At 39.7% G+C, this 25,395-nt stretch overlaps 1 protein-coding gene across 12 annotated transcripts in view; it reads left to right on the forward strand.

The window, feature by feature from the left end:
* The window catches only part of FTCDNL1 (formiminotransferase cyclodeaminase N-terminal like), a 94,738-nt gene extending 70,950 nt beyond the window's left edge, over positions 1-23,788 (forward strand). For 9 of the 12 annotated variants that reach the window (XM_067741075.1, XM_067741073.1, XM_067741072.1 and 6 more), the window contains 2 exons: positions 10,978-11,163; positions 21,507-23,788. In XM_067741075.1, coding sequence (XP_067597176.1) covers positions 10,978-11,163; positions 21,507-21,943 — 623 coding nt within the window. In that variant the 3' untranslated portion in view covers positions 21,944-23,788. Of the gene's footprint in view, positions 1-10,977; positions 11,171-18,068; positions 18,226-21,506 lie in introns of all 12 variants that reach the window. The other 3 variants (XM_067741081.1, XM_067741082.1, XM_067741080.1) reach the window with 3 other exon arrangements.
* The last annotated feature ends 1,607 nt before the right edge of the window (positions 23,789-25,395 follow it).

Raw genomic sequence — 25,395 nt, forward strand, 5'->3', positions numbered from 1 at the left:
AAATTATACAATTAAAACCAGCTTTTTTGAATGCAATTTATATAACAAATAAAATAGCTTGCTAGTAACTATTCTTCTGACTAAATTTGAGACATTTCTTTGAAATGCAGGCAGTCTGAATTTTACTCTTCAGCTACATTACAAATACCTACCTTGGGCCCTTGGCTTGCAATCATTAGAAACATAAAAGATATTTCCTTGAGTATGAAGAGTATAATGTGCTGTCTCTATTGCTAAATATCATTTTGGCTTTGGTGGTCTTTTCATTGTATGAGAATAATGAAATATCTTTTTTTCTTCATTGGAGAGTAAAAATTAAATTTGATTCCTTCTACCATGAATTGGTATAGAAGAGATAATGGAAGAGAAGTGTTGTTAAAATATATGGGGATTTCTAGTAAGTAGGGACACACCAGTCCAGGAAGGTATTCAGAATTTTCAGAATTTAGAACAGTGGTGTAGGCTCACAGAAGGGAAAGGAAGCAACATACCCTGGCTACTGTGCACCAGGCATTGTGCTAGATGCTTTTCTTAGTTTATCTAATCTTAATCTCTGTATCCATTCTATGAGGTGGTTTCTTTTCTTTCTTTTTTCTTTTATTATTTATTTATTTATTATTTTATTTTATTTTACATCTTCATTGGAGTATAATTGCTTTATAATGGTGTGTTAGTTTCTGCTTTATAACAAAGTGCATCAGTTATACATATACACATGTTCCCATATCTCTTCCCTCTTGCGTCTCCCTCCCTCCCACCCTCCCTATCCCACCCATCTAGGTGGTCACAAAGCACCGGGCTGATCTCCCTGTGCTATGCGGCTGCTTCCCACTAGCTATCTGTTTTACGTTTGGTAGTGTATGTATGTCCATGCCACTCTCTCACTTTGTCACAGCTTACCCTTCCCCCTCCCCAATATCCTCAAGTCCATGCTCTAGTAGGTCTGTGTCTTTATTCCTGTCCTATCCCTAGGTTCTTCATGACATTTTCTTTTCTTAGATTCCATATATATGTGTTAGCATACAGTATTTGTCTTTCTCTTTCTGACTTACTTCACTCTGTATGACAGACTCTAGGTCCATCCACCTCACTACAAATAACTCAATTTCATTTCTTTTTATGGCTGAGTAATATTCCATTGTATATATGTGCCACATCTTCTTTATCCATTCATCTGTTGATGGACACTTAGGTTGCTTCCATGTCCTGGCTATTGTAAATAGAGCTGCAATGAACATTTTGGTACATGACTCTTTTTGAATTATGGTTTTCTCAGGGTATATGCCCAGTAGTGGGATTGCTGGGTCATATGGTAGTTCTATTTGTAGTTTTTTAAGGAACCTCCATACTGTTCTCCATAGTGGCTGTACCAATTCACATTCCCACCAGCAGTGCAAGAGTGTTCCCTTTTCTCCACACCCTCTCCAGCATTTATTGTTTCTAGATTTTTTGATGATGGCCATTCTGACTGGTGTGAGATGATATCTCATTGTAGTTTTGATTTGCATTTCTCTAATGATTAATGATGTTGAGCATTCTTTCATGTGTTTGTTGGCAGTCTGTATATCTTCTTTGGAGAAATGTCTATTTAGGTCTTCTGCCCATTTTTGGATTGGGTTGTTTGTTTTTTTGTTATTGAGCTGCATGAGCTGCTTATAAATTTTGGAGATTAATCCTTTGTCAGTTGCTTCATTAGCAAATATTCTCCTATTCTGAGGGTTGTCTTTTGGTCTTGTTTATGGTTTCCTTTGCTGTGCAAAAGCTTTGAAGTTTCATTAGGTCCCATTTGTTTATTTTTGTTTTTATTTCCATTTCTCTAGGAGGTGGGTCAAAAAGGATCTTGCTGTGATTTATGTCATAGAGTGTTCTGCCTATGTTTTCCTCTAAGAGTTTGATAGTTTCTGGCCTTACATTTAGGTCTTTAATCCATTTTGAGCTTATTTTTGTGTATGGTATTAGGGAGTGTTCTAATCTCATACTTTTACATGTACCTGTCTAGTTTTCCCAGCACCACTTATTGAAGAGGCTGTCCTTTCTCCACTATACATTCCTGCCTCTTTTATCAAAGATAAGGTGGCCATATGTGCGTGGGTTTATCTCTGGGCTTTCTATCCTGTTCCATTGGTCTATATTTCTGTTTTTGTGCCAGTATCATGCTGTTTTGATTAGTAGCTTTGTAGTATAGTCTGAAGTCAGGGAGCCTGATTCCTCCAGCTCCGTTTTTCGTTCTCAAGATTGCTCTGGCTATTCGGGGTCTTTTGTGTTTCCATACAAATTGTGAAATTTTTGGTTCTAGTTCTGTGAAAAATGCCATTGGTAGTTTGATAGGGATTGCAGTGAATCTATAGACTGCTTTGGGTAGTAGAGTCATTTTCACAATGTTGATTCTTCCAATCCAAAAACATGGTATATCTCTCCATCTATTTGTATCATCTTTAATTTCTTTCATCAGTGTCTTATAATTTTCTGCATACAGGTCTTTTGTCTCCTTAGGTAGGTTTATTCCTAGATATTTTATTCTTTTTGTTGCAGTGGAAAATGGGAGTGTTTTCTTGTTTTCACTTTCAGATTTTTCATCACTAGTGTATAGGAATGCCAGAGATTTCTGTGCATTAATTTTGTATTCTGCTACTTTACCAAATTCATTGATTAGCCCTTGTGGTTTTCTGGTAGCATCTTTAGGATTCTCTGTGTATAGTATCATGTCATCTGCAAACAGTGACAGCTTTACTTCTTTTCCGATTTGGATTCCTTTTATTTCCTTTTCTTCTCTGATTGCTGTGGCTAAAAGTTCCAAAACTATGTTGAATAAGAGTGGTGAGAGTGGGCAACCTTGTCTTGTTCCTGATCTTAGTGGAAATGCTTTCAGTTTTTCACCATTGAGGACATGTTGGCTGTGGGTTTGTCATATATGGCCTTTATTATGTTGAGGAAAGTTCCCTCTATGCCTACATTCTGAAGAGTTTTTATCCTACGTGGGTGCTGAATTTTGTGGAAAGCTTTCTCTGCATCTATTGAGATGACCATATGGTTTTTCTCCTTCAGTTTGTTAATATGGTGTAGCACATTGATTGATTTGCGTATATTGAAGAATCCCTGCATTCCTGGAATAAACCCCACTTGATCATGGTGTATGATGCTTTTAATGTCTGTTGGATTCTGTTTGCTAGTATTTTGTTGAGGATTTTTGCATCTATGTTCATCAGTGATATTAGCCTGTAGTTTTCTTTCTTTGTGACATCCTTGTCTGGTTTTGGTATCAGGGTGATGGTGGCCTCGTAGAATGAGTTTGGGAGTGTTCCTCCCTCTTCTATATTTTGGAAGAGTTTGAGAAGGATAGGTGTTAGCCCTCATCTAAATGTTTGATAGAATTCGCCTTTGAAGCCATCTGTTCCTGGGCTTTTGTTTGTTGGAAGATTTTTAATCACAGTTTCAATTTCAGTGCTTGTGATTGGTCTGTTCATCTTTTCTATTTCTTCCTGATTCAGTCTTGGCAGGTTGTGCATTTCTAAGAATCTGTGCATTTCTTCCAGGTTGTCCATTTTATTGGCATAGAGTTGCTTGTAGTAATCTCTCATGATCTTTTGTATTTCTGCAGTGTCAGTTGTTGCTTCTCCTTTTTCATTTCTAATTCTGTTGATTTGAGTCTTCTCCCTTTTTTTCTCGATGAGTCTGGCTAATGGTTTATCAATTTTGTTTATCTTCTCAAAGAACCAGCTTTAGTTTTATTGATCTTTGCTATCGTTTCCTTCATTTCTTTTTCATTTATTTCTTATCTGATCTTTATGATTTCTTTCCTTCTTTTAACTTTGGGGTTTTTTTGTTCTTCTTTCTCTAATAGCTTTAGGTGCAAGGTTTGTTCTTCTTTCTCTAATAGCTTTAGGTGCAAGGTTAGGTTGTTTATTCGAGATGTTTCCTGTTTCTTAAGGTAGGATTGCATTGCTATAAACCCTCCTCTTAGAACTGCTTTTGCTGCATCCCATAGGTTTTGGGTCATCGTGTCTCCATTGTCATTTGTTTCTAGGTATTTTTTGATTTCATCTTTGATTTCTTCAGTGATCAGTTCGTTATTAAGTAGTGTATTGTTTAAACTCCATGTGTTTGTATTTTTTATAGATCTTTTCCTGTAATTGATATCTAGTCTCATAGCAATGTCGTCAGTAAAGATATTGATATGATTTCCGTTTCCTCTAAATTTACCAAGGCTTGATTTGTGACCCAAGATATGATTTATCCTGGAGACTGTTCCATGAGCACTTGAGAAAAATGTGTATTCTGTTGTTGTTGGATGAAATGTCCTATATCAATTAAGTCCATCTTGTTTAATGTATCATTGAAAGCTTGTGTTTCCTTATTTATTTTCATTTTGGATGATCTGTCCATTGGTGAAAGTGGGGTGTTAAAGTTCCCTACTATGAATGTGTTACAGTCGATTTCCCCTTTTATGGCTGTTAGTATTTGCCTTATGTATTGAGGTGCTCTTATGTTGGATGCATAAATATTTACAATTGTTATATCTTCTTCTTGGATGGATCCCTTGATCATTATGTAGTGTCCTCCTTTGTCTCTTCTAATAGTCTTTATTTAAAGTCTATTTTGTCTGATATGATAATTGCTACTCCAGCTTTCTTTTGGTTTCCATTTGTATGGAATATCTTTTTCCATCCCCTCACTTTCAGTGTGTATGTGTCTCTAGGTCTGAAGTGGGTCTCTTGTAGACAGCATATATATGGGTCTTGTTTTTGTATCCATTCAGCCAGTCTGTGGCTTTTGGTGGGAGCATTTAATCCATTTACATTCGAGGTAATTATCGATATGTATGTTTCTATTCCCATTTTGTCAATTGTTTTGGGTTTGTTATTGTAGGTCTTTTCCTTCTCTTGTGTTTCTTGCCTAGAGAAGATTCTTTAGCATTTGTTGTAAAGCTGGTTTGGTGGTGCTGAACTCTCTCAGCTTTTGCTTGTCTGTAAAGGTTTTAATTTCTCCATTAAATCTGAGTGAGATCCTTGCTGGGTAGAGTAATCTTGGTTGTAGGTTTTTCTCCTTCATCACTTGAAATATGTCCTGCCAGTCCCTTCTGGCTTGCAGAGTTTCTGCTGAAAGATCAGCTGTTAACCTAATGGGGATTCCCTTGTGTGCTATTTGTTGTTTTTCCCTTGCTGCTTTTAATATGTTTTCTTTGTATTTAATTTTTGACAGTTTGATTAATATGTGTCTTGGCGTGTTTCTCCTTGGATTTATCCTGTATGGGACTCTCTGTGCTTCCTGGACTTGATTAACTATTTCCTTTCCCATATTAGGGAAGTTTTCAACTATAATCTCTTCAAATATTTTCTCAGTCCCTTTCTTTTTCTCTTCTTCTTCTGGAACCCCTATGATTCGAATATTGGTGCATTTAATGTTGTCCCAGAGGTCTCTGAGACTGTCCTCAGTTCTTTTCATTCTTTTTTCTTTATTCTGGTCTGCAGTAGCTATTTCCACTATTTTATCTTCCAGGTCACTTATCCGTTCTTCTGCCTCAGTTATTGTGCTATTGATCCCTTCTAGAGTATTTTTAATTTCATTTATTGTGTTGTTCGTCATTGCTTGTTTCATCTTTAGTTCTTCTAGGTCCTTGTTAAATGTTTCTTGCATTTTCTCTATTCTATTTCCAGGATTTTGGATCATCTTTACTATCATTATTCTGAATTCTTTTTCAGGTAGACTGCCTATTTCCTCTTCATTTGTTAGGTCTGGTGGGTTTTTACCTTGTTCCTTCATCTGCTGTGTGTTTCTCTGTCTTCTCATTTTGCTTAACTTACTGTGTTTGGGGTCTCCTTTTTGCAGGCTGCAAGTTCGCAGTTCCCGTTGTTTTTGGTGTCTGTCTCCAGTGGCTAAGGTTGGTTCAGTGGTTTGTGTATGCTTCCTGGTGGAGGGGACTAGTGCCTGTGTTCTGGTGGATGAGGCTGGATCTTGTCTTTCTGGTGGGCAAGTCCATGTCTGGTGTTGTGTTTTGGGGTGTCTGTGACCTTATTATGATTTTAGGCAGCCTCTCTGCTAATGGATGGGGTTGTGTTCCTGTCTTGCCAGTTGTTTGGCATAGGGTGTCCAGCACTGTAGCTTGCTGGTCTTTGAGTGAAGCTGGGTGTTGGTGTTGAGATGGAGATCTCTGGGAGATTTTTGCTGTTTGATATTATGTGGAGCTGGGAGGTCTCTTGTGGACCAGTGTCCTGAAGTTGGCTCTCCCACCTCGGAGGCACTGCACTGACTCCTGGCTGCAACACCAAGAGCCTGTCATCCACACGGCTCAGAATAAAAGGGAGCAAAAGTAGAAAGTAAGAAGGAGGATAAAAGAAAATAAAATAAAGTAAGATAAAATAAAATAAATTTATTAAAATAAAAAATAATTATTAAGAAAAAAAAATTTTTAAATAAAAAAACCCAAAAAAACAACAACAAAAAAAAAACGGACGGATGGAACTGTAGGACAAATGGTGAAAGCAAAGCTATACAGACAAAATATCACACAGAAGCATACACATACACGCTCACAAAAAGAGGAAAAGGGGAAAAAATAATAAATCTTGCTCTCAAAGTCCACCTCCTCAATTTGGGATGATTCGTTGTCTTTTCATGTATTCCACAGATGCAGGTACATCAAGTTGATTGTGGAGATTTAATCCACTGCTTCTGAGGCTGCTGGGAGAGATTTCCCTTTCTCTTCTTTGTTCTCACAGCTCCCGGGGCTCAGCTTTGGATTTGGCTCCGCCTCTGCATGTAGGTCGCCTGAGGGAGTCTGTTCTTCGCTCAGACAGGACTGGGTTAAAGGAGCAGCTGATTCGGGGGCTCTGGCTCACTCAGGCCAGGGGGAGGGAGGGGCACAGAGTGCGGGGCGAGCCTGCAGCACAGAGGCCGGCATGACGTTGCACCAACCTGAGGCGCGCCGTGCGTTCTCCCGGGGAAGTTGTCCCTGGATCCCGGGACTCTGGCAGTGGCGGGTTGCACAGGCTCCCGGAAGTGGGGTGTGGATAGTGACCTGTGGTCACACACAGGCTTCTTGGTGGCGGCAGCAGCAGCCTTAGCATCTCATGGCCTAGCTCTGGGATCTGCGCTGTTAGCCGCGGCTCGCACCCGTCTCTGGAGCTCCTTTAAGCAGCGTTCTGAATCCCCTCTCCTCGCGCACTAGGAAACAGAGGGAAGAAAAAGTCTCTTGCCTCTTCGGCAGGTCCCGACTTTACCCCGGACTCCCTCCCGGCCAGCCGTGGCGCACTAACCCCCTGCAGGCTGTGTTCATGCCGCCAACCCCAGTCCTCTCCCAGCGCTCCGACCGAAGCCCGAGCCTCAACTCCCAGCCCCTCCCGCCCCGGCGGTTGAGCAGATAAACCTCTCGGGCTGGTGAGTGGCTGGTGAGTGCGGGTTGGCACCGATCCTCTGTGTGGGAATCTCTCCGCTTTGCCCTCCGCACCCCTGTTGCTGTGCTGTGCTCTCCTCCGTGGCTCCGAAGCTTCCCCCCTCCAACACCCGCAGTCTCTGCCCGCGAAGGGGCTTCCTAGTGTGTGGAAACCTTTCCTCCTTCACAGCTCCCTCCCACTGGTGCAGGTCCCATCCCTATTCTTTTGTCTCTGTTTATTCTTTTTTCTTTTGCCCTACCCAGGTAAGTGGGGAGTTTCTTGCCTTTTGGGAGGTCTGAAGTCTTCTGCCAGCGTTCAGTAGGTGTTCTGCAGGAGTTGTTCCACGTGTAGATGTATTTCTGATGTATCTGTGGGGAGGAAGGTGATCTCCGTGTCTTACTCTTCCACCATCTTCCCCCCTCTCCTCTTTTTTTTTACTTCCTTTATTTTTTCTCCTTTCCTCTCTTTTTATCTCCCTCTTTTTTCCTTTAGTTTTATCAAAGGTTTTTTAAAGCAAGTTCCAAAAATCATATTATTTCACCCCTGCATATTTAAAATATCTGTAAGCAATATGGACATTTTCTTATATTGCCACAATGCCATTATCACACCCAACAAAATGATCATTTTTTGGTACCATCTAATATCCAGTGTATAACCCAAGCAAACGTCTTTCTATGATGGGCTTGTCTGAATCTGGATCTACACATGGTTCACATATTGAGGTGGTGGTTGTATCTCTGTCTCTTTTGATCTAGCCCAGTTCCCTGCCCCCCTTTTTTCCTCCAATTCACTGATTGCAGAAACTAGGTCAGTTGTCCTATGGAATTTCCACATTCTGGATCATCTGTTTGCTCCCTTGTGGTGTCATTTAATTTGTTTCTTTATCCCTCTCATTTCATACAGACTTTAAGTTAGCCCCTTGATCGGGTTGAAGTTCTTTTTTTTTTTTTTTTTGGCAAAACTTCTTCAAAGGTGGGCTGTGAGCTTCATATATGTCCTATCAGGAAGCCACAATGTCTGATTATCTCACATCTGGTGATGCAAAGATGAATTGCCCTTGTTCCTAATTGGCTTTTCATGAGGGTTTTATCCATTGATGATCTTTGCCTGAAACAGTTATTTTCTTAGGGTCTCCAAAATGGTGATTTTCTAATCATATCATTTCTTCCACATTTATTAGTTGGATTTTTTTCTATTAAAAAATCTTTCCCTCATCAGTTCAGGCTATCTGGCTACCCTGAAATACAGTTTATACAGGAAAGGCAGGATAAATGCTTATTTTTATTCCTTTTAATTGCCAGATTTCTAGATAAGGAGTTGGTGCTTTAGAGGAAGCTTTTTTTTTTTTTTTCCATTTTCACCTTACAGACAAAGAACTTGAAGCTCAGAGATGTCAAAAAAAATTGCTCAAGATCCCAAACAGGTATTAAGGAGCATAAATGGTATTCAAACCAATATCTTCTGGCCTCAAAAGCGTATGCTAATTCTACTAAACCAAAATGTACCCCTGCCCTCAACCCCCCAGCTGCTGACAGCTGGGAGTTGCTACTGCAAATAACTCCCCCGGCTTTGCCCTTTAAGAACCAGGCTCCAAGAATCCTCCTTTACAGCATTCTGGGCTTTATAAACTTACGCAATACTCCAGAACTGTAGTTCCAAATGGAGGTGCTGGCCTGGCTAGGCCAAGAACTGAGCAGAGCCAGGAAATAGGTCACACTATTTCTATTTAGAAGGAGGGGCTTTAGCATCACAGTTTGTGTCTTAGGCTCCTGTGACAACCAAAGTGTGAGTCACTCTAAGTTATGGCTGGAGCAGATAACGGTGACCCAAACAATTTGGAGAGTTGTCAGATGTTAAGATGTCTTGACTAAGTCTCCTAAACCATTTTCCCTTTCTTCTGCCACCCCTGCTCTCTGCCATTCCAGATTTCAGAGGAGTACTTAGGTAACTGCCTAAACATTATTTTACAATTCCTAAACCTCTGTTAACTGTGTCACTGGCATCTGCCCGCTCCCCCGCCCTGAAGCCCATGGTCCTTTAGCGTCTTAAAGTAGTGTTAAAGAAGTAGAGTTCACTTAGTAAATTTGGGAGATTTTCTTGGCTTTGTGGTGTCTACATATCACGGGCTTCTAGTGCTAGAGTCTCTACCTGACTCAGAGAAAGAATGTTTCTCCGGGACTTCCCTGGTGGTCCAGTGCGTAAGACTGCACTCCCAATGCAGGGGGCCTGGTTCGATCCCTGGTCAGGGAACTAGATCCTGCATGCGTGCCGCAACTAAGAGTGTGCATGCTGCAACTAAAGATCCCACATGCCTCAACGAAGATCCCGTGGGCTGCAACTAAGACCTGGTACAGCCAAACTAAATTAATAATAAATAAATAAATATTTTTAAAAAAGAACATTTCCCTAGACTTCATACAACCCAGAGGTATAAAATTTTTTTAATGCCCTCCACATTTCACCCCTCCCATCAGCATAGCAGTCTACATTAGAAACAAACAAATAACCAACCTTCAGAATTGTAGTTGGAGAGGTTTCCTGTGCTTATGGGGCTAAAGGCCCCATCTCAGCCTCTGATGTTCCATGATGGGCCTCCAAATAGGGGAGGCCCACAGTCCTGCTGTCCCAGGCCAGTACCCCAATTCCCAAATACCTGCATCTATACATCAGAAAAAAATTTATGCTATCTCTATCCTTGCTTACAGGGGACTGTGATTAGTGCCATGAAAACATGCTGTCAGCTGCAAACAGCAGTCCCCTAAAGCAGTGCTCTAGAAAAAACAGGAAGGTAATTCTGTAATCTGCCTTGAAAAGATAAGGTCAGAGACAGAATCTAGATATAAAAATGGCAGAAGAGAATGAAAAAACGTCATTCAGAGAGTAGCCTCCATAAAATTATATTTAAATACTAGGCTTCCTTACAGAATATCTGACCCAATACTATCCAGTAGAACTTTCTGTGATGATGGAAATGTTCTGTATCTGCACTGTCCAATAGGAAGACCACTGGCCACATGTGGTTATTGAGCACTTGAAATGTGGCTCATGCAACTGAAAAAACTAACTTTTATTGCATTTCATTTAATTAATTAAAATTAAAATTAAAATTTAATGGAATTGTGTAGCTAAGGGTTACCATATTGGACAATGCAGATCTGGCCCCTGTATTCTTAACTTTTTCTTTCTCCTAACAGTATACATAATTTGGGGCTGTTATAAAATAGTTAAAAAATTGAAGGTACCAATTTTATTAATCTTAGTGATGAATTTTCCTTATGGAATTAGATTCATAATGGCTTAGAAATTCTAGCCTCCTTGTACATAGACAAACTTTTTATTATGAGACTAACTTCAAGGGAAAATTAATTATGCTCAAACTTCGATTTTTAAAATTTGTGTGAATTACATGCTTTAGTGGTGATGGTTGTAACAGTGATGGGAACGCACTTAATGCTACTGAACTGTACACTTAGAAATGGTTAGAATGGTAAATTTTGTGTTAAATATATTTTACCACAATAAAATAAAGAAAATTATGTGCTTTATTTTCTTTCATTAGGCCTGATTTTAATTTAATTTTGTTAAAATTTCCCACTGTCCATAGACCTTGCTGAGAATCTGGTCCAGCGTGTTCCTGGCTGCAGTGTGTTTTTCTTTGGTGAGGCCGACCTGCCTGAGAAGCGCACTCTTGTCCAGAGAAGGAAACAACTGGGCTGGTTCACAAGGAGGGATTTCAGTGCTCTTAAACCTGACCTGGGAGTTGCACCTGCCCGAAGATGTGGTTTAACAGGTTCAGAGTATGGTTTTGTTCTGCTTTTGTTGTTGTTGTTGTTGTTTTTTAATTTATTTATTTAATTTATTTATTTTTGGCTGCATTGGGTCTTCGTTGCTACACACAGGCTTTCTCTAGTTGCAACGAGCAGGGGCTACTCTTTGTTGTGGTGTGCGGGCTTCTCATTGCGGTGGCTTCTCTTGTTGTGGAGCACGGGCTCTAGACGCGCGGGCTTCAGTAGTTGTGGCTTGTGGTCTCAGTAGTTGTGGCTTGTGGGCTCTAGAGCGCAGGCTCAATAGCTGTGGCGCACGGGCTTAGTTGCTGCACGGCATGTGGGATCTTCCCGGACCAGGGCTTGAACCCATGTCCCCTGCATTGGAAGGCAGATTCTTAACCACTGCGCCACCAGGGAAGCCCCTTTGCTTTTGTTTTTAAACTTGAGTATTCTGAGGTCGCCTTCATTTGATCCTTCCCACATAATACAGGAGGGCTTTAGCTGGGGCTCCTTCTTGACTTGGTTGAAGGTCTCCTCATGCCTCTTTCTTACCCATGCCTTCATGAGCTGACCAGAGAGGCTGGAAGCCCTCATCATATATTCCATGAGAGCCCCCAAGAGTGATGTTCAAGATAAATAACGAGCCCTGCAGCGTGGCCACTGATGGTGAGAATGGTTGACACCAGGACAGGTCCTGGAGGCCCGCTGCTGTGCTGGGCATGAGCGTGTATCCTGGGGACACTCGGTGGCTCAGGACTTGGGTAGAGCTTACTTTTAGCTGGTAGAAAAGTCTTTCAGCACTTAAACATCCAGTGTGTCCAAGTTGATGCTTACAGCTGGAAGTCAGTTCTAGAGGCACCCTGGAGACAAGCTTTTCTACACAGCAGGCTCTAGGCCAGAGAGAACAAACATGGGGAATGGTATTCTTCCTTCCCCTGGATCTCACCAACTCTTACCTCTCTCTGCTACTCCAGACCCACTCCTTGCTTAGAGCTTACCTTCGGAAAAGGCAGTAGCACCCCATCCAAAATGCCATCCCCATTCACTGCACTTCACCATCCTAGTGCCATTTATTTGAGTCTTAATTCTTTCACCCTCAAGTATCTTCTGTAGGGATCACAAATTAAACCATGCTAGGTAACATTTTCATAGCCAGTTAATATTTTAGCCGTTACTAAGATACTAGGTCCCCAAGGAGCAAGAAGTGGGCAACCATAAGAAACACATTTCCCCATGGTGCAGTTACCCATAGGCTTTTGGTTACTAATCCCTGGTGCAGAATTCTGCTCTCAAACCAATGATATCTATAATCAAGCAGAGCAGTACAATGAAAACAGTGCAGGCTTTGAGGCTCTGCTCGAATCCTGGCCTTGCTGTTCATTGGCCGTGTGACTTCAGAGTGTTCCTTAACTCATTAAGCCTCAGTTCCCATATCTATAAAATGGACATAATAATTATGTCTCCCTCATGAGACTGTGAAGTTGAAATAATGTCTATTAAGTGCCGAACACAGTACTAAGGGGCCATTTTTTCCTTCCATTTAGAGAAAAGATTTATAAAAAATTGTGTGTTAGTCTTTACTTATGGAAAAAGGAAGAAGCTGATTGCTCCCTGCCAATTTGAACCTCACATATTTTCCCACGATTTGTCTCACAAATGTAGAAGTGTAAGTTTGTGACTAAATTTTCAGACAGCTATTTCCTGGCTTCTAATTTGGGCCTCACTAAAGACTGAAAGGATTATTTCACAAACCTTGTCAGCGCAGTGCCCAGTGACTGGGACTACAGTCAGTGAACAGGAATTAGAAGCAGGGATCCTAGTACTAGAGAACAGAACTGGCTTTAGTATTGGATTAGGCAGTCCCTGGAAAAACTTCATTCTCTTTCTGCATTGCTGTGAGACTGAATGGGTCGGTATTTAGGGAGAACTTTAGAGGACTCTGAAAAGCATATCTGAGTTAAAGACTAAATGTTCATGTTATCACTAATCATATTCAGTCTTCTAAGAACAAACTTGGTTTGTAATTGTCTAAACCAAAGTGAACACTGCTCCCCCATCTCACCTAATGGTTGTCTGGTGTTGGGATAATCTCACCCATTTTACATTGTTTGATTGGAATGGACAAGCCATTGGGATTTCTAATTTCTTCTCTATTTTTACTCCATGTGGAGATCTGTGATTTACATGGAGAATTTCATCAACATCTGAAAATCCTAAGTTTACTTTAAAATGCGAAGATTGGCACAAAAATGTTTAAAGATGGTATTTTAAAGGTAAAATTTGATACTGATAAAGATTTAGTTAGAGGTACTCATGCTACTAACGGTAGCATCAATTGGTATAAACTTTTTGGAAGTGAGTTGGTGATGTGTATTAAGAGCTCCAAGAATATATGTAACTGCTTTGCAGAAATTCTAGTTCTAGTGATAGATTTATCTTAAGGAAATAGATTTATTCCTGAGGAAATAATAAAAGGTACATGTACTTATGCACAAGTATGTTTATCAAAGAACTATTTATAATAGTAAATACGGGAAACAATGTAAATGTTCAGTATTTGAGAGTGATTATTAAATAAGCTATACCTAGGTGAAAGACTATTATGCAAGCAATTAAGTGTGAAGGTTTGGAAGAATTTTTAGAGACTTGAAAAATACAATACAATGTAGAGAGAATTTGCAGTTTATTAATTAATGCAACAAATATTTATCAAGTACCTAGTATGTGCTAGGCACTATCGTCAGTGGGGAAAATAGAATTTATTTGCCCTCAAAGAATTTACATTCCAGGGATTTTCCTGGTGGCGCAGTGGTTAAGAATCTGCCTGCCAATGCAGGGGACACAGGTTCAAGCCCTGGTCCAGGAAGATCTCACATACCGCGGAGCAGCTAAGCCCGTGTGCCACAACTATTGAGCCTGCGCTCTAGAGCCCGTGAGCCACAACTACTGAGCCCACGTACCACAACTACTGAAGCCCGTGCACCTAGAGCCCGTGCTCCTCAGCAAGAGGAGCCACTGCAGTGAGAAGCCCGCGCACCGCAATGAAGAGTAGCCCCCGCTCGCCGCAACTAGGGAAAACCTGCGAGCAGCAACGAAGACTCAACGCAGCCAAAGAAAAAAGTTTACATTCCAGTGGGGAAGGGGTGAAGAGAGCGACAGTAAATAACAAGCTTAATAAATAAAGAATTATATAGTATGTTAGAAAATAAGTGCTACAGCCAAAAAAACAAACAAAACTGTAGTTCACTCCCATCCCAGACACATGATTCCCATTGTCCTGTTCAGTTTCTTTTTTTTTTATTTTGGGGGTACGCGGGCCTCTCACTGTTGTGGCCTCTGCCGTTGCGGAGCACAGGCTCCGGACGCGCAGGCTCAGCGGCCATGGCTCACGGGCCCAGCCGCTACGCGGCACGTGGGATCTTCCCGGACCGGGGCACGAACCCGTGTCCCGTGCATCGGCAGGCGGACTCTCAACCACTGCGCCACCAGGGAGGTCCTGAACTACAGTTTTTAAATGGGATAAACCAAAGTAGACCTCATAGTGAAGGCAGTGTTGGAGCAAAGACTGGTAGAGAGGCAGTTAGCCACGTGGAGATGTGGACAGTAGTCTCAGGCAGAGAGAAAGCCAGTGTCAAGGCCAAAGGATATAAAGTAGTATAAACAGTACGATCTCAATATTGTAAAATATATGTATGCATCTATTTATTTTATTTATGTTATATATTTGTAAGAAAAGTGTTTTTAAATTCTTAAAGCTTTCAACTTATTTTCATTATTTCTCTAAATTGATTTGATCTTGTGATTACTTTCCATCATCTTTCATAAAGGCTAATTATTGAGGTTTATCAATGATCAGTTTTATAAAAGTTGGGTGTCATTGCATTTATTCAGATTGTTGATGAAAGATTTAAGATAAGAAGGGAAAAGTAACACAACTTTCCCCTCCGTATGTCTTTTTTGCTAATATCTCCTAAGTGGCAGAATCCTCAGTTTGTGCAAAAAACATGAAAATTATAAGTTGCCAAGCCTAGGTAGACTGTTATTCATCGAGAGACACCTCATTTAATAGGCTCAAAGCAGATTCTAATAGAAAAGTAAAATGTTTCAGAGAGGAACAGTGAATAAAGGATATGGATAAACAGTTTCTAATATTTCATGAACAAGATTATAATTCGAGTTTAAGACACATAATCAACCGAAATCTTAGGTTACCTTACTTGCACGAATTATCTCTTAAGAAACACGTAAGAAGGAGTAAAATGTTTTCATTTTTAAAAGTAATATCTACTGAAGGAGAATTTCTAGCACCTCTATCATTAGGGTAGAAATGTTATTCATCTAGTTTTTCAGTGAATTTAGTTCCTAACTATGGCGATTTCCCTCCTTATTTTTAAATTTAATGGCTTTATATATTTTTCTAACATTTTTTATTTACATCAATGTTTCTCAACATAGTTTTCCACTCCTCCCATCAAAACAGAAAAGCTTCAACACATTGCTGTATTTATTTCTTTTCCTAAAAAAATTAAATAGAAATGATTGGTGCTATCAACTGAACACTTACAGTTAACTTTCCAGTGACAAAGTAATCTACACAGTACCCAAGAGGAAGCAGAATCTATAAGGGAACAGGTTTCTGTTTTGAAGTTCCCTGAGAATATTATAAACAGAAGAGAAAAAAGTGAGCTCAGAAATGATTAACACCCATAGTCAGTGCCAAACACACAAAATCTTTTAAACCAAATTCCTTTTAAAAGTTTGTAGTTGGCCAGCTCATGAGGAACATAAATAAGGACAAAGCAGTAATAGTTGATACTTTTAGATCTATAAATAAATACTTTATACATATATATTTTAAAACCCTAAACATTTATAGGATAATTTAAACACCGCTGGCTGATATATGACTGGCCTGCATATATGCATCATTGTTTAAAAATAGAGGGACAATTCTTTGAACTGTAGTTTCATGTGATGCCTTAGGAATCATAGATGGAGGTAATTGGCACATCTTGGAATCAAGGACTTCTGTTTAGTTATTTCAATGGGTTAGTGAGAGCTGTCCCTGCTTACTTCTGTCTCAGTAAATGAGACGTTGCAGCATCAGGCACTTTTCTTGACATTGAATAATGCCGTTTACTTCACACCCAAAACTTTACCTAGTCTTTGAAAAATAATTTCTAGTTTTAGAATGAGTCCTGTTTTGAGGAACCTATTTTCATAATTTTCTACATTTGCTTGTAAATCTAGTTGGAGTGATGGAAGATGAAAGGCTCAATGTGTAATTAAGTGTGTAACCTGTAATAGAAGCATGAAGGACTTTGCTTTTGTCTCTGCATGAGCTGGTGAAAGGCACTGTTCTATAGAAAACCTGGGAGCAGGCAGGTCACCTGAGGTTCCTTTCAACTGGACTGGCTTCATTCCATTATGATATTAACATGTATCTACCTCTGTGATTTCCTCTCTGAAGTACTGTTACTCTGAAAGATTCAGAGTTGAGAAATTGAGGCTCACAATTCCTTGCAGAGTGGGAAAACGTCATAGCCATTTTGCTGAAAGACAGCTGAGCAGAGGCAGTGTCCCTGAAGAGGCAGAACTTGAATTCAGACTCACGGGGAGCCACTGCCGGCCCTATGCCACACAGTGTCACTCAGCTTTCTTTTCTGTGGATTTGGCCACACGCATAAGAGTCCTGCATTCTTCCCGCCATGGGAGTATTGGACTTAGCAATTATGTTTGAGTTTTATGGCTTTAGTCATCAAATGTCCTGTTTCAGCTGTGGTTTCTCTTTAGTACATGTTCTAAAAAATTTAAAATACCAATACGTAATGATGACTAATTGCTTTTGGTGTAATAACAGCTGTTTATATTTTTGAACCTGAGTTCCAAGTCTGTTTTCTTGCTCTGTTTGTTAGTCTGAAGCAAGGACCACATTTAGGCTAGGTTTTATGTTATTTTAACTTTCATGTTTTTACACCCAGTAACCTGCATGGTTCCTGGAACTCAGCAGGTTTTCAGTAAAAACATATTTAATGAGGGAGTCGCACATTAGTTCATGAGAATCTCTTTATTTATTCAAACTGTAATGTAATCCACAAATTTGCAGTTCTCTCTTCAGATATAAAAATGCCAAATATCCCAAAGCACCACCTCGGCTCTCTCCTCATGCATCTTTTAAAACTAAGCCGCCAAAGAGGAACTTAATATGATAAATAGAACTTCTAAATACATCCCTTAGCAACTTCTGACTCCCTAAAATGAAATCCTTTCTGTGGAGGAAAATATATAGAATCTTTTCACCATTAATTGATTGAAGATGGTGGCACCTGGAACTATTTTTGAGAATAATTTTGATCTAAAGGGGGAAAAAAATACATGTGTTTCTTTTGAGTGCTGCTTTTTCATTTTTCTAATGGCCTCTTCACTATTGTTTTGTCTGAATGCAGTTTTTTATTTGTGTTATTCCAGACATGGTCCTACCGCAAGCATCTTTAAACCAGACATTAATAGCATAGTTCACAGTCATTACTGCCAGTGCTCAAACACAAATATTGCATTTGTGTTTGCAAAAGCTACACATCAGATGTTAATTAAGTGCATTTGTTTTTTTTATGCTTAAACAATCTGGCATAAAGAGTTTACATCTATATCAGTTCACCATAAGGTCTCTACAATATCTGAATCACCAGCCGTACAGTATATGATAAATACAGTGTTTCCACACAAGAAAATAACAGAATTGTCAGGAAAACATCAGGCCTGTTATATTTCCCTGTGAAATAATAGCAACTGAATCTCAGTTTCTTTTTCTTTTTGATAAAAAAAGTATATAACTAGGAGTAAACACCAATATTTAGAATGATAAATTTTTCATTAAAGAACACATGGAAAGTGAAATCATACCAAAGATTTTTTTCCTTGTTTTTAGCTTGCTTCAGGGCGTTGTGACAGTTGCGTTGGAATAAAATTGGAATTTCAGCTTTGCAGTGAGGAGATTCATGCTGCCGCCAGAGCAGCCGAGTGCCAATCTGCGGGAGGCAGGAGCGGGGCGAGACCGCAAACTGAGAAACAAACTTTCACATCAGGTTTCTAATTTTAGAGCAAAAAATGGAATTTCTTTAATTATATGACATTTAACTAGAATTACGATTTTCTGGGATTAATTACCTCCCTTATTTAAAGAATCTTTACTAAGTTTAAACTAGCATAAAAAAAATCAAATTCAGCATTTCATATAAGGTCACTGGGACTGCTGGATTTAAATGCAGAATTTGATTCATTAGAATTGGATCACCATATTGGTGTTGGACGTGGGAAGGATTAAATGGAGGAATTAGAAATGCGTGCATTTGGGCAGAAAGCAGTTTCTCTTCTTCTTTTCTTTTTTTTTTGTGGTACGCAGGCCTCTCACTGTTGTGGCCTCTCCCGTTGCGGAGCACAGGCTCCGGATGCGCAGGCTCAGCAGCTATGGCTCACGGGCCTAGGTGCTCCGCGGCATGTGGGATCTTCCAGGACTGGGGCACGAACCCATGTCCCCTGCATCGGCAGGTGGACTCTCAACCACTGCGCCACCAGGGAAGCCCTCTTCTTCTTTTCTTTTTCCCTTTCTTTCTCCCTTTCTTCCTTTCTTTCCTTCTAAGAAATGGGTCATGACCTCACAACCCCTCAGGAAGGGTACTACTACCTGATTAGGCCAGAAACTTCTCAGCTTCATTGACTGTCTCTGTTTATTCACTGCTTGAATAAGATATAATGATAAAACAAAATTAATTACTGTATAATTAAAGTTTAATAGAAGTATTTAAGGGACTTCCCTGGAGGCGCAGTGGTTAAGAATCCGCCTGCCAATGCAGGGGACACGGGTTCGATCCCTGGTCCGGGAAGATCCCACATGACATGGAGCAACTAAGACCGTGCGCCACAACTACTGAGCCTGTGCTCTACAGCCCGCGAACCACAACTATTGAGCCCGCGTGCCACAACTACTGAAGCCCGCGCACCGCAACGAAGAATAGCCCCTGCTCAACACAACTAGAGACAGCCCATGCACAGCAACAAAGACCCAATGCAGCCAAAAATAAATAAATAAATTTTAAAAAAGAATTTAAAACACACATAACAAGAGCATACACAAAAGAAATGATTATTCTGTGTTGTTTGTGATTACTCTTATTTTATTTAGAAGAGAATATAAAAGTTACTTCTAATGTTCAATTTTATTTTTCTAAGAAATAATTAGCTTTTGAAGGAATTTTTTAAGTAGAGATTTATTTTAATTAAGTAAATCAGTGTTGGGACAAGTGAATTCTTTATGGCACTCTTGTGCTCTGGACTTAACGTCTAAGCTTATTCTACATCTAATAACTTATCTTAGGTAATGAGTTCATTTATTAGCAAGAATGATCAATTTTAGAAATTCTGTGACAGAAGGTACAGTTATTGGGCACATGGTGGTAACAGGTGCCTTGGAATCTGCTGGACGGGGGATTCAGAAAAAATCCCATGTCTTTAGGGATGGAATGGTCCATGCCACCATACTGTGGGGAGGAAGAGCCCTGGGTCCATATGAACGAACTTGCCTTGGAAGTGACTAGCTCCCCCAAGCTGATAACTTACGTATGAATATCTGAATGTTGACTGGGCATATCAAAGTTCTGGTATAGCAAAGCACAATAGGCCCAATAAGTATTTTGAATAGTATCAATACTTAGTATAACCCAATATATGTATACATACTTTTCAGCAAAATCTGAGTGTGATCTAGCTATTTGTTTGAATAATGATAAAGATGAGGCCACTTCTTGAGTCAGAATAGGGTATGTATATCAGATATGAGAAAAATGGGACTGTTTGTAACATTACCTGTTGAGGGGTAGAGGAGAGAGAAACCATGCTTGGATGCTTTCCATTAATGAATGACATTAGTATTGACAAGAAAAATTTCCAATTGTACTCTGTGAAATGTTAAAACTGATATAATTCTCAAAGATATTTAGAGTAAGTGATTGGTGTATGAGGTTGAGAGAGATGTGTATTGACTGTTAGGAAATTTAATTTTTATGAAATAAGCATTATGGAGAAATACTGTAATCTGATTCATTCCTGCAGAATTCCCAGTAGGAAGAGGCCCAGCCTCGGGAGTTGAAATGTTTCATTATGTACATGTGTGGGAAAAAGATGAAATGTGGTTTCCGTGTGCTGATTTTCTGTAAAGCGTCTATTAGTATGAGAGTACCCAGGCTAGGCAGCAAAGCCCCCAAACCACGACTGTCTAGGGGAAAGTGAATTCAGCAGGATCTCTCACTGGATACTGACACCATGAGCAATAAGTTTGAAAGTAGCAAGAAAAAGCATTGACAGTAAAATAATGTTGGAATAGTAACTAAAGAACTGTCTTATGCTGAAGGTGAGGTCAGCCTTTTATCCCTCATCAATCCCTAGTCACTTTGCGTTTAGAAATGTAAAGTTCCCCCAAAACGAAGAAACTGCAAACCTAAGCTTTTTATACCAATGCTAATTTAACCAAGTTGTCCATCTTATAATGTAAACTATAATTAGAGCAGGGCTATTTATGTAACATGAGCTGCATCTTCCCCAAGGCAGGGAAAAGCAGGACAGTTGCCCCTGGGCTCTAGAGTAACCAGGCTCTGGAGTAGCAATGGCAGTCCCAGTCCCTTGGGAAGCTGGGGATGGAAGAAAGAGATGCCTCCAACTGGTTATACCAAGAAGGTATACATAGTGCCCCAAACCCTGCCCTGCCAAACCCACATGGTCATGAGACACAAGAGTCCCTTTGTCCTTCCCAATTCCAAGACTGTTTGTCACTTTTTAGTGACCTCCTTTCCTAGCCAAGACTGTTGCTGAGGTTCATTTGAATCCGATCTTAACCTAGCTCAGTGATGATGGGTCTGTGTTTGGGGTGGAAGGGATGGGTACAGAGTGTGATTTATTCCTGTCTCCCAGACCCGTAGTCCTGGCACTGAATTCCAGCCCCTGTGGAGATGGCCTTCGAAATGAATGGAAGGCCAAGACATTTTGCTGCTGTTGATATTTAATTTTCAAATGTGCCTTTTGAAATATCTGTTGATACTTTAGAAAGTCAGGGCTTTTCTTAACCATTCTAGAAAAAACATCCAGATACATTTAGAGTAGATAAAAGTATCTGCTTATAGCTCAAATAACTCTGTTATTAAAAATATGTATGACCTTTAGACAATTCTGGAGTTGATAATGAGGAATATTTGTGTATTATTTTAAAAGTAAAACCAAGTAAAGGAAACTCCTTGGATTAAAATTGGGTAAAGAATAGAATCTTCAAAATGAGGCTTTCACTTTGCTTGATTAACATGCTTTTCTAATGATTTAGGCATCGGCGCTAGCCCATATGTGATGAACTGCAATGTTACCATAGATTCTCAAGACTTGGCTCTGGGAAAAGAGATCGCTAGTGCCATTCGGGGCTCAAATGTGAATGGATTGAAGGGCGTCCAAACGATGGCTTTTCCTCACGAAGGGAAAATTGAGATAGCTTGCAATGTAGAGAGTTTTGAAGATCAAGAAGTTACAGAAACCTCAGAAGGCTCTCAATACATGGCTTACAGTGTCCTTGGGGACCATTTTTATTATGTATCTCCTCATTACATAGAAGCTCAAGTTAAAAAATTGGCAAGTGATCAGGGAATTGGCATTAAAGGAAGAGCATTAATTGGATTTACACCCCAAGAGTGCAAGAACTGTGCTGAATATGCTATTAAGGAAGGTATTGGGGAGTTCTGGAAGATACGCAGAGGCATTTTCATGTGATCCAATCTAAGGCTTCATTGAAATTGTAAGGAAAAAATATCAGCCATTACAAAGTTTTCTTTTGGCCAGTGAAGACGAGTAGAAGATCCAAGAGCTTGGTTCCAGCTGTGAGTTGGAAAACTGGAAGCATTCTCTGTCCAGTGACAACAACAGGTGTTGATAGATTGTCCATAATCGCCTTATGATATTTCTAGTCGTCATTAAAACTTCGTGTATCAAGTTCATGCACTTGCATGTACTAGAAGCCCTCCTGAATCAGCTGGGTAAAATGGCCATCGTTGCCAAATCGTCTTTAATTATCATGAACAAAACTAAAAACGGACTCAATTTATTTGGTTTTCCTGACCTCTTTATTCCAGAGTCCTGTATTCAACTCTCATTTTTTAAGTAATCATTTTTTTAATGTGCACTTTTAAAAATCAGGTACTAAGTAACTAAAAAATGGAGAGAATTATAAAATAAAATTACTCTTTCGAAGCATGATTGTTCTTTCCTGCCTTGTTTGGGATGACCCACTGTTCATTCTGGAGCCAGATTTGTCTAATTTTTTTATGTTTATGTGGAGAAGTGGAATGATGGTGTTGGGCATGACTTCAAGGGATTGTATTTATCCTTTTTGGAATTTAAATGGGAAGTCTGAAGGTTTAGGGAATTTATTGCTCTTGAGCAAAGAGAAGGGTTTTGGTGGAAAAATGTTATTTGAAAGAAATCAAAATAGGTTGCCTCTCTGTGAACTGAAAGAAGCCACCACTTGCTGATTCTGGCAATTTTATGTAAATCCTTAGTGCTTATAATTCTTTGGTACAAGATGCTTTCTGTTCATAAAGCACAAAGAAATGTATTTTTCCATAGGTTTTGTTTAGCAAGAAAGATTATGGTCTTGTCTAATAAGAGCACATAATGTGAGTTTATTTTAAGTAATTAAAAATAAAAAAGAGGTTGAACTCAGTCTTTTTACAGGATCCAGTAATCTATCCTAGTATATTTTTTTGACTTACATTTGACTCTTGACTGTGATTGCATTAATTGTGTTTCAGAATTGTGCTTTTTTGGGGGTGTTTTCTTTTTGCTGTTTAATATAAATACAGCAAAGATGGAGAAATGATGAACCAGGTGTGGTTTTCAGGCGTAAGGAAGTTTAGTTGCTGTGATGAAGAGGGCAAATGCTCTCCAGTTAGACCCAGTGAGTCTGGGAGAGCTGAGAAGTTGTCATGCCTCTTTTTTCTCTTGCTTTGGCAGAGGCCATGTGGCCTAGTAGGATAAGCGATGGACAGTGGATTCTGGCTTGGGTTCTGGTCCTTGCCCTTACCTTCCCCGTAGGCATAGTTTCATTGCCTATAAAACAGGGAAAAGAGTTCCCACTCAGATTGTGTTCTAGGGGATAAATGGAAGTACTTTGTAAGCTGTAATGTAAAAATGAAATATATTAACACTTTTTCCAGACCTCTTCTAGAGCTTTGCTTCAGTTTTGGTCATCAATATTAAACACATGAGAGAGGGTAAAGGCACAGGTTGTCACTGAGTCATTAGGGGTTGTAGTAGGAGTTGATTCATTTGCCACTTGCCTGGATTAACCTCTCCAGATTCGTGTCACTGCATTCTAGACTGCCAGTTTTGAGCAAGGCCTATTTATAACCAAACATCTATTAATGGGTGTACGGAGTTGCAGTTTTTAAGATGAAAAAATAATTCTGGAGATGGATAGTGGTGATGGTTGTACAATAATATGAATACTTAATGCCACTGAACTACACACTTTAAAATGGTTAAAATGGTAAATTTTATGTATATTTTACCACAATTATTAAAAATTATATATTAATTTCATAAAAATTTAAAAAAACAAACATGTGAATAAGACAATTTCACTAAGCCCACACTTTCTAAATAAAATTTTGTCAAATTTCTAATATCCATTAAAGTGTACAAACATATAAGATCTGTTTTTCCCTTTTTAATCTATTATGATGGACTTGGGCACTACATGTGAGGCTTAGTTAATGGTTTAAAATGGAGTTGATTAAATTTGGCATTTGATCCAGCTGTCTTTTGTTTTGTTTTGCTTTGTTTTGCGGTACGCGGGCCTCTCACTGTTGTGGCCTCTCCCGTTGCGGGACACAGGCTCCGGACGCGCAGGCTCAGCGGCCATGGCTCACGGGCCCAGCCGCTCCGCGGCATATGGGATCCTCCCGGACCGGGGCACGAACCCATGTCCCCTGCATCGGCAGGTGGACTCTCAACCACTGCGCCACCAGGGAAGCCCAGCTGTCTATTTAAGACAATAATATACTATTTTTGTTATAAACAATTTTCAAAACCAGCGCAACCTCACTTCTTACCACTTGTTCATATTCTAATTTCGCTGTTTTTTTCTATTGTCTTTCTCTCTTCCTCTTCTCCCTTGCTCCACCATGGTTCTTTAGAAAATCTGAAACAGCTGTAAGTTGCTGAAGGTTTATCCTTTGGACGGATGTGGCATCATCAGCTCTTTCTATGTATGAGCTGGCAGAAGTAGCCAGGATGGATCTATAACAATAAGAAGGATTATCAAATTGGGTTGAGAAAAATCTGACCAAACTAACAAATACCCTGATTCATATTAACCTTTTCTCATATTACTCTCTTAGAAACAGACCAACACTTTGTGCAAATGTTTCTGCAGTATTTTTTCCATTGGACCTCAAAGTGGACATTGTATGGAATGTGGCTTCATAGCTTGTTTAACCTCCATCTCCTGCCAGATGACTTTGCCCATGACTTGTGCCAATTGTAAATGGGACAAAATCGATGTGGACAAATAGAGTTTACATTTTATTAACTCTTTAGTGTTTTTTACTCTACCCCACTTTAAATTCAAGTTTTAGTTTCTTAGAAGGGGGACAAGGAAAGCAAAAAGCTAGGCTGTGAGGTGATAAGGGCTTTTGTTGTTGGTGGGGAGGGGCTGTCATTTGCTTCCAACCTGAACTTGGGCTTGACTCCACAAGTTAAAACATCTTTAACATAAGGGGGAGGGCTAAGTAAAATATAACTGTAAAATAAAACAAAATGGGGGGTGATATTTTCATTCCTCAACATAATGAAAAGCCTTGCTCTGTAATTGGTTTGTACCGTCTTGGAAGTGGCGTCCATGGACCACAAAGGACCACTCTATGAGAGATCTGCAAGGAATTTATCATTCCCTCTGGCTGAGCCAAAGCAGGCTTGATATACAGTTTTGTTTAGTATAAATATTCTCATGTTACTGTTTACTCTGTGAGGATATGAGGATCTCACTGACAGGGTACGTGCTCCACTGCCTTGCTTTTAAAAGGCATTTTATTTGACTCTTTTGTTTGTACTTGCCCAGAAACTTCAGAGAATGGCCCAGGAACTTGTTTGATAAGCATCCAGACCACGCTCCCGGAGTATGTCGCACTTGGGGGTTCGAAAAGCTTATTGTTTTAAGCAGGCCC

This window comes from Pseudorca crassidens, chromosome 6, assembly GCF_039906515.1.
Source record: "Pseudorca crassidens isolate mPseCra1 chromosome 6, mPseCra1.hap1, whole genome shotgun sequence".
In the NCBI taxonomy this organism is placed as follows: domain Eukaryota; kingdom Metazoa; phylum Chordata; class Mammalia; order Artiodactyla; family Delphinidae; genus Pseudorca; species Pseudorca crassidens.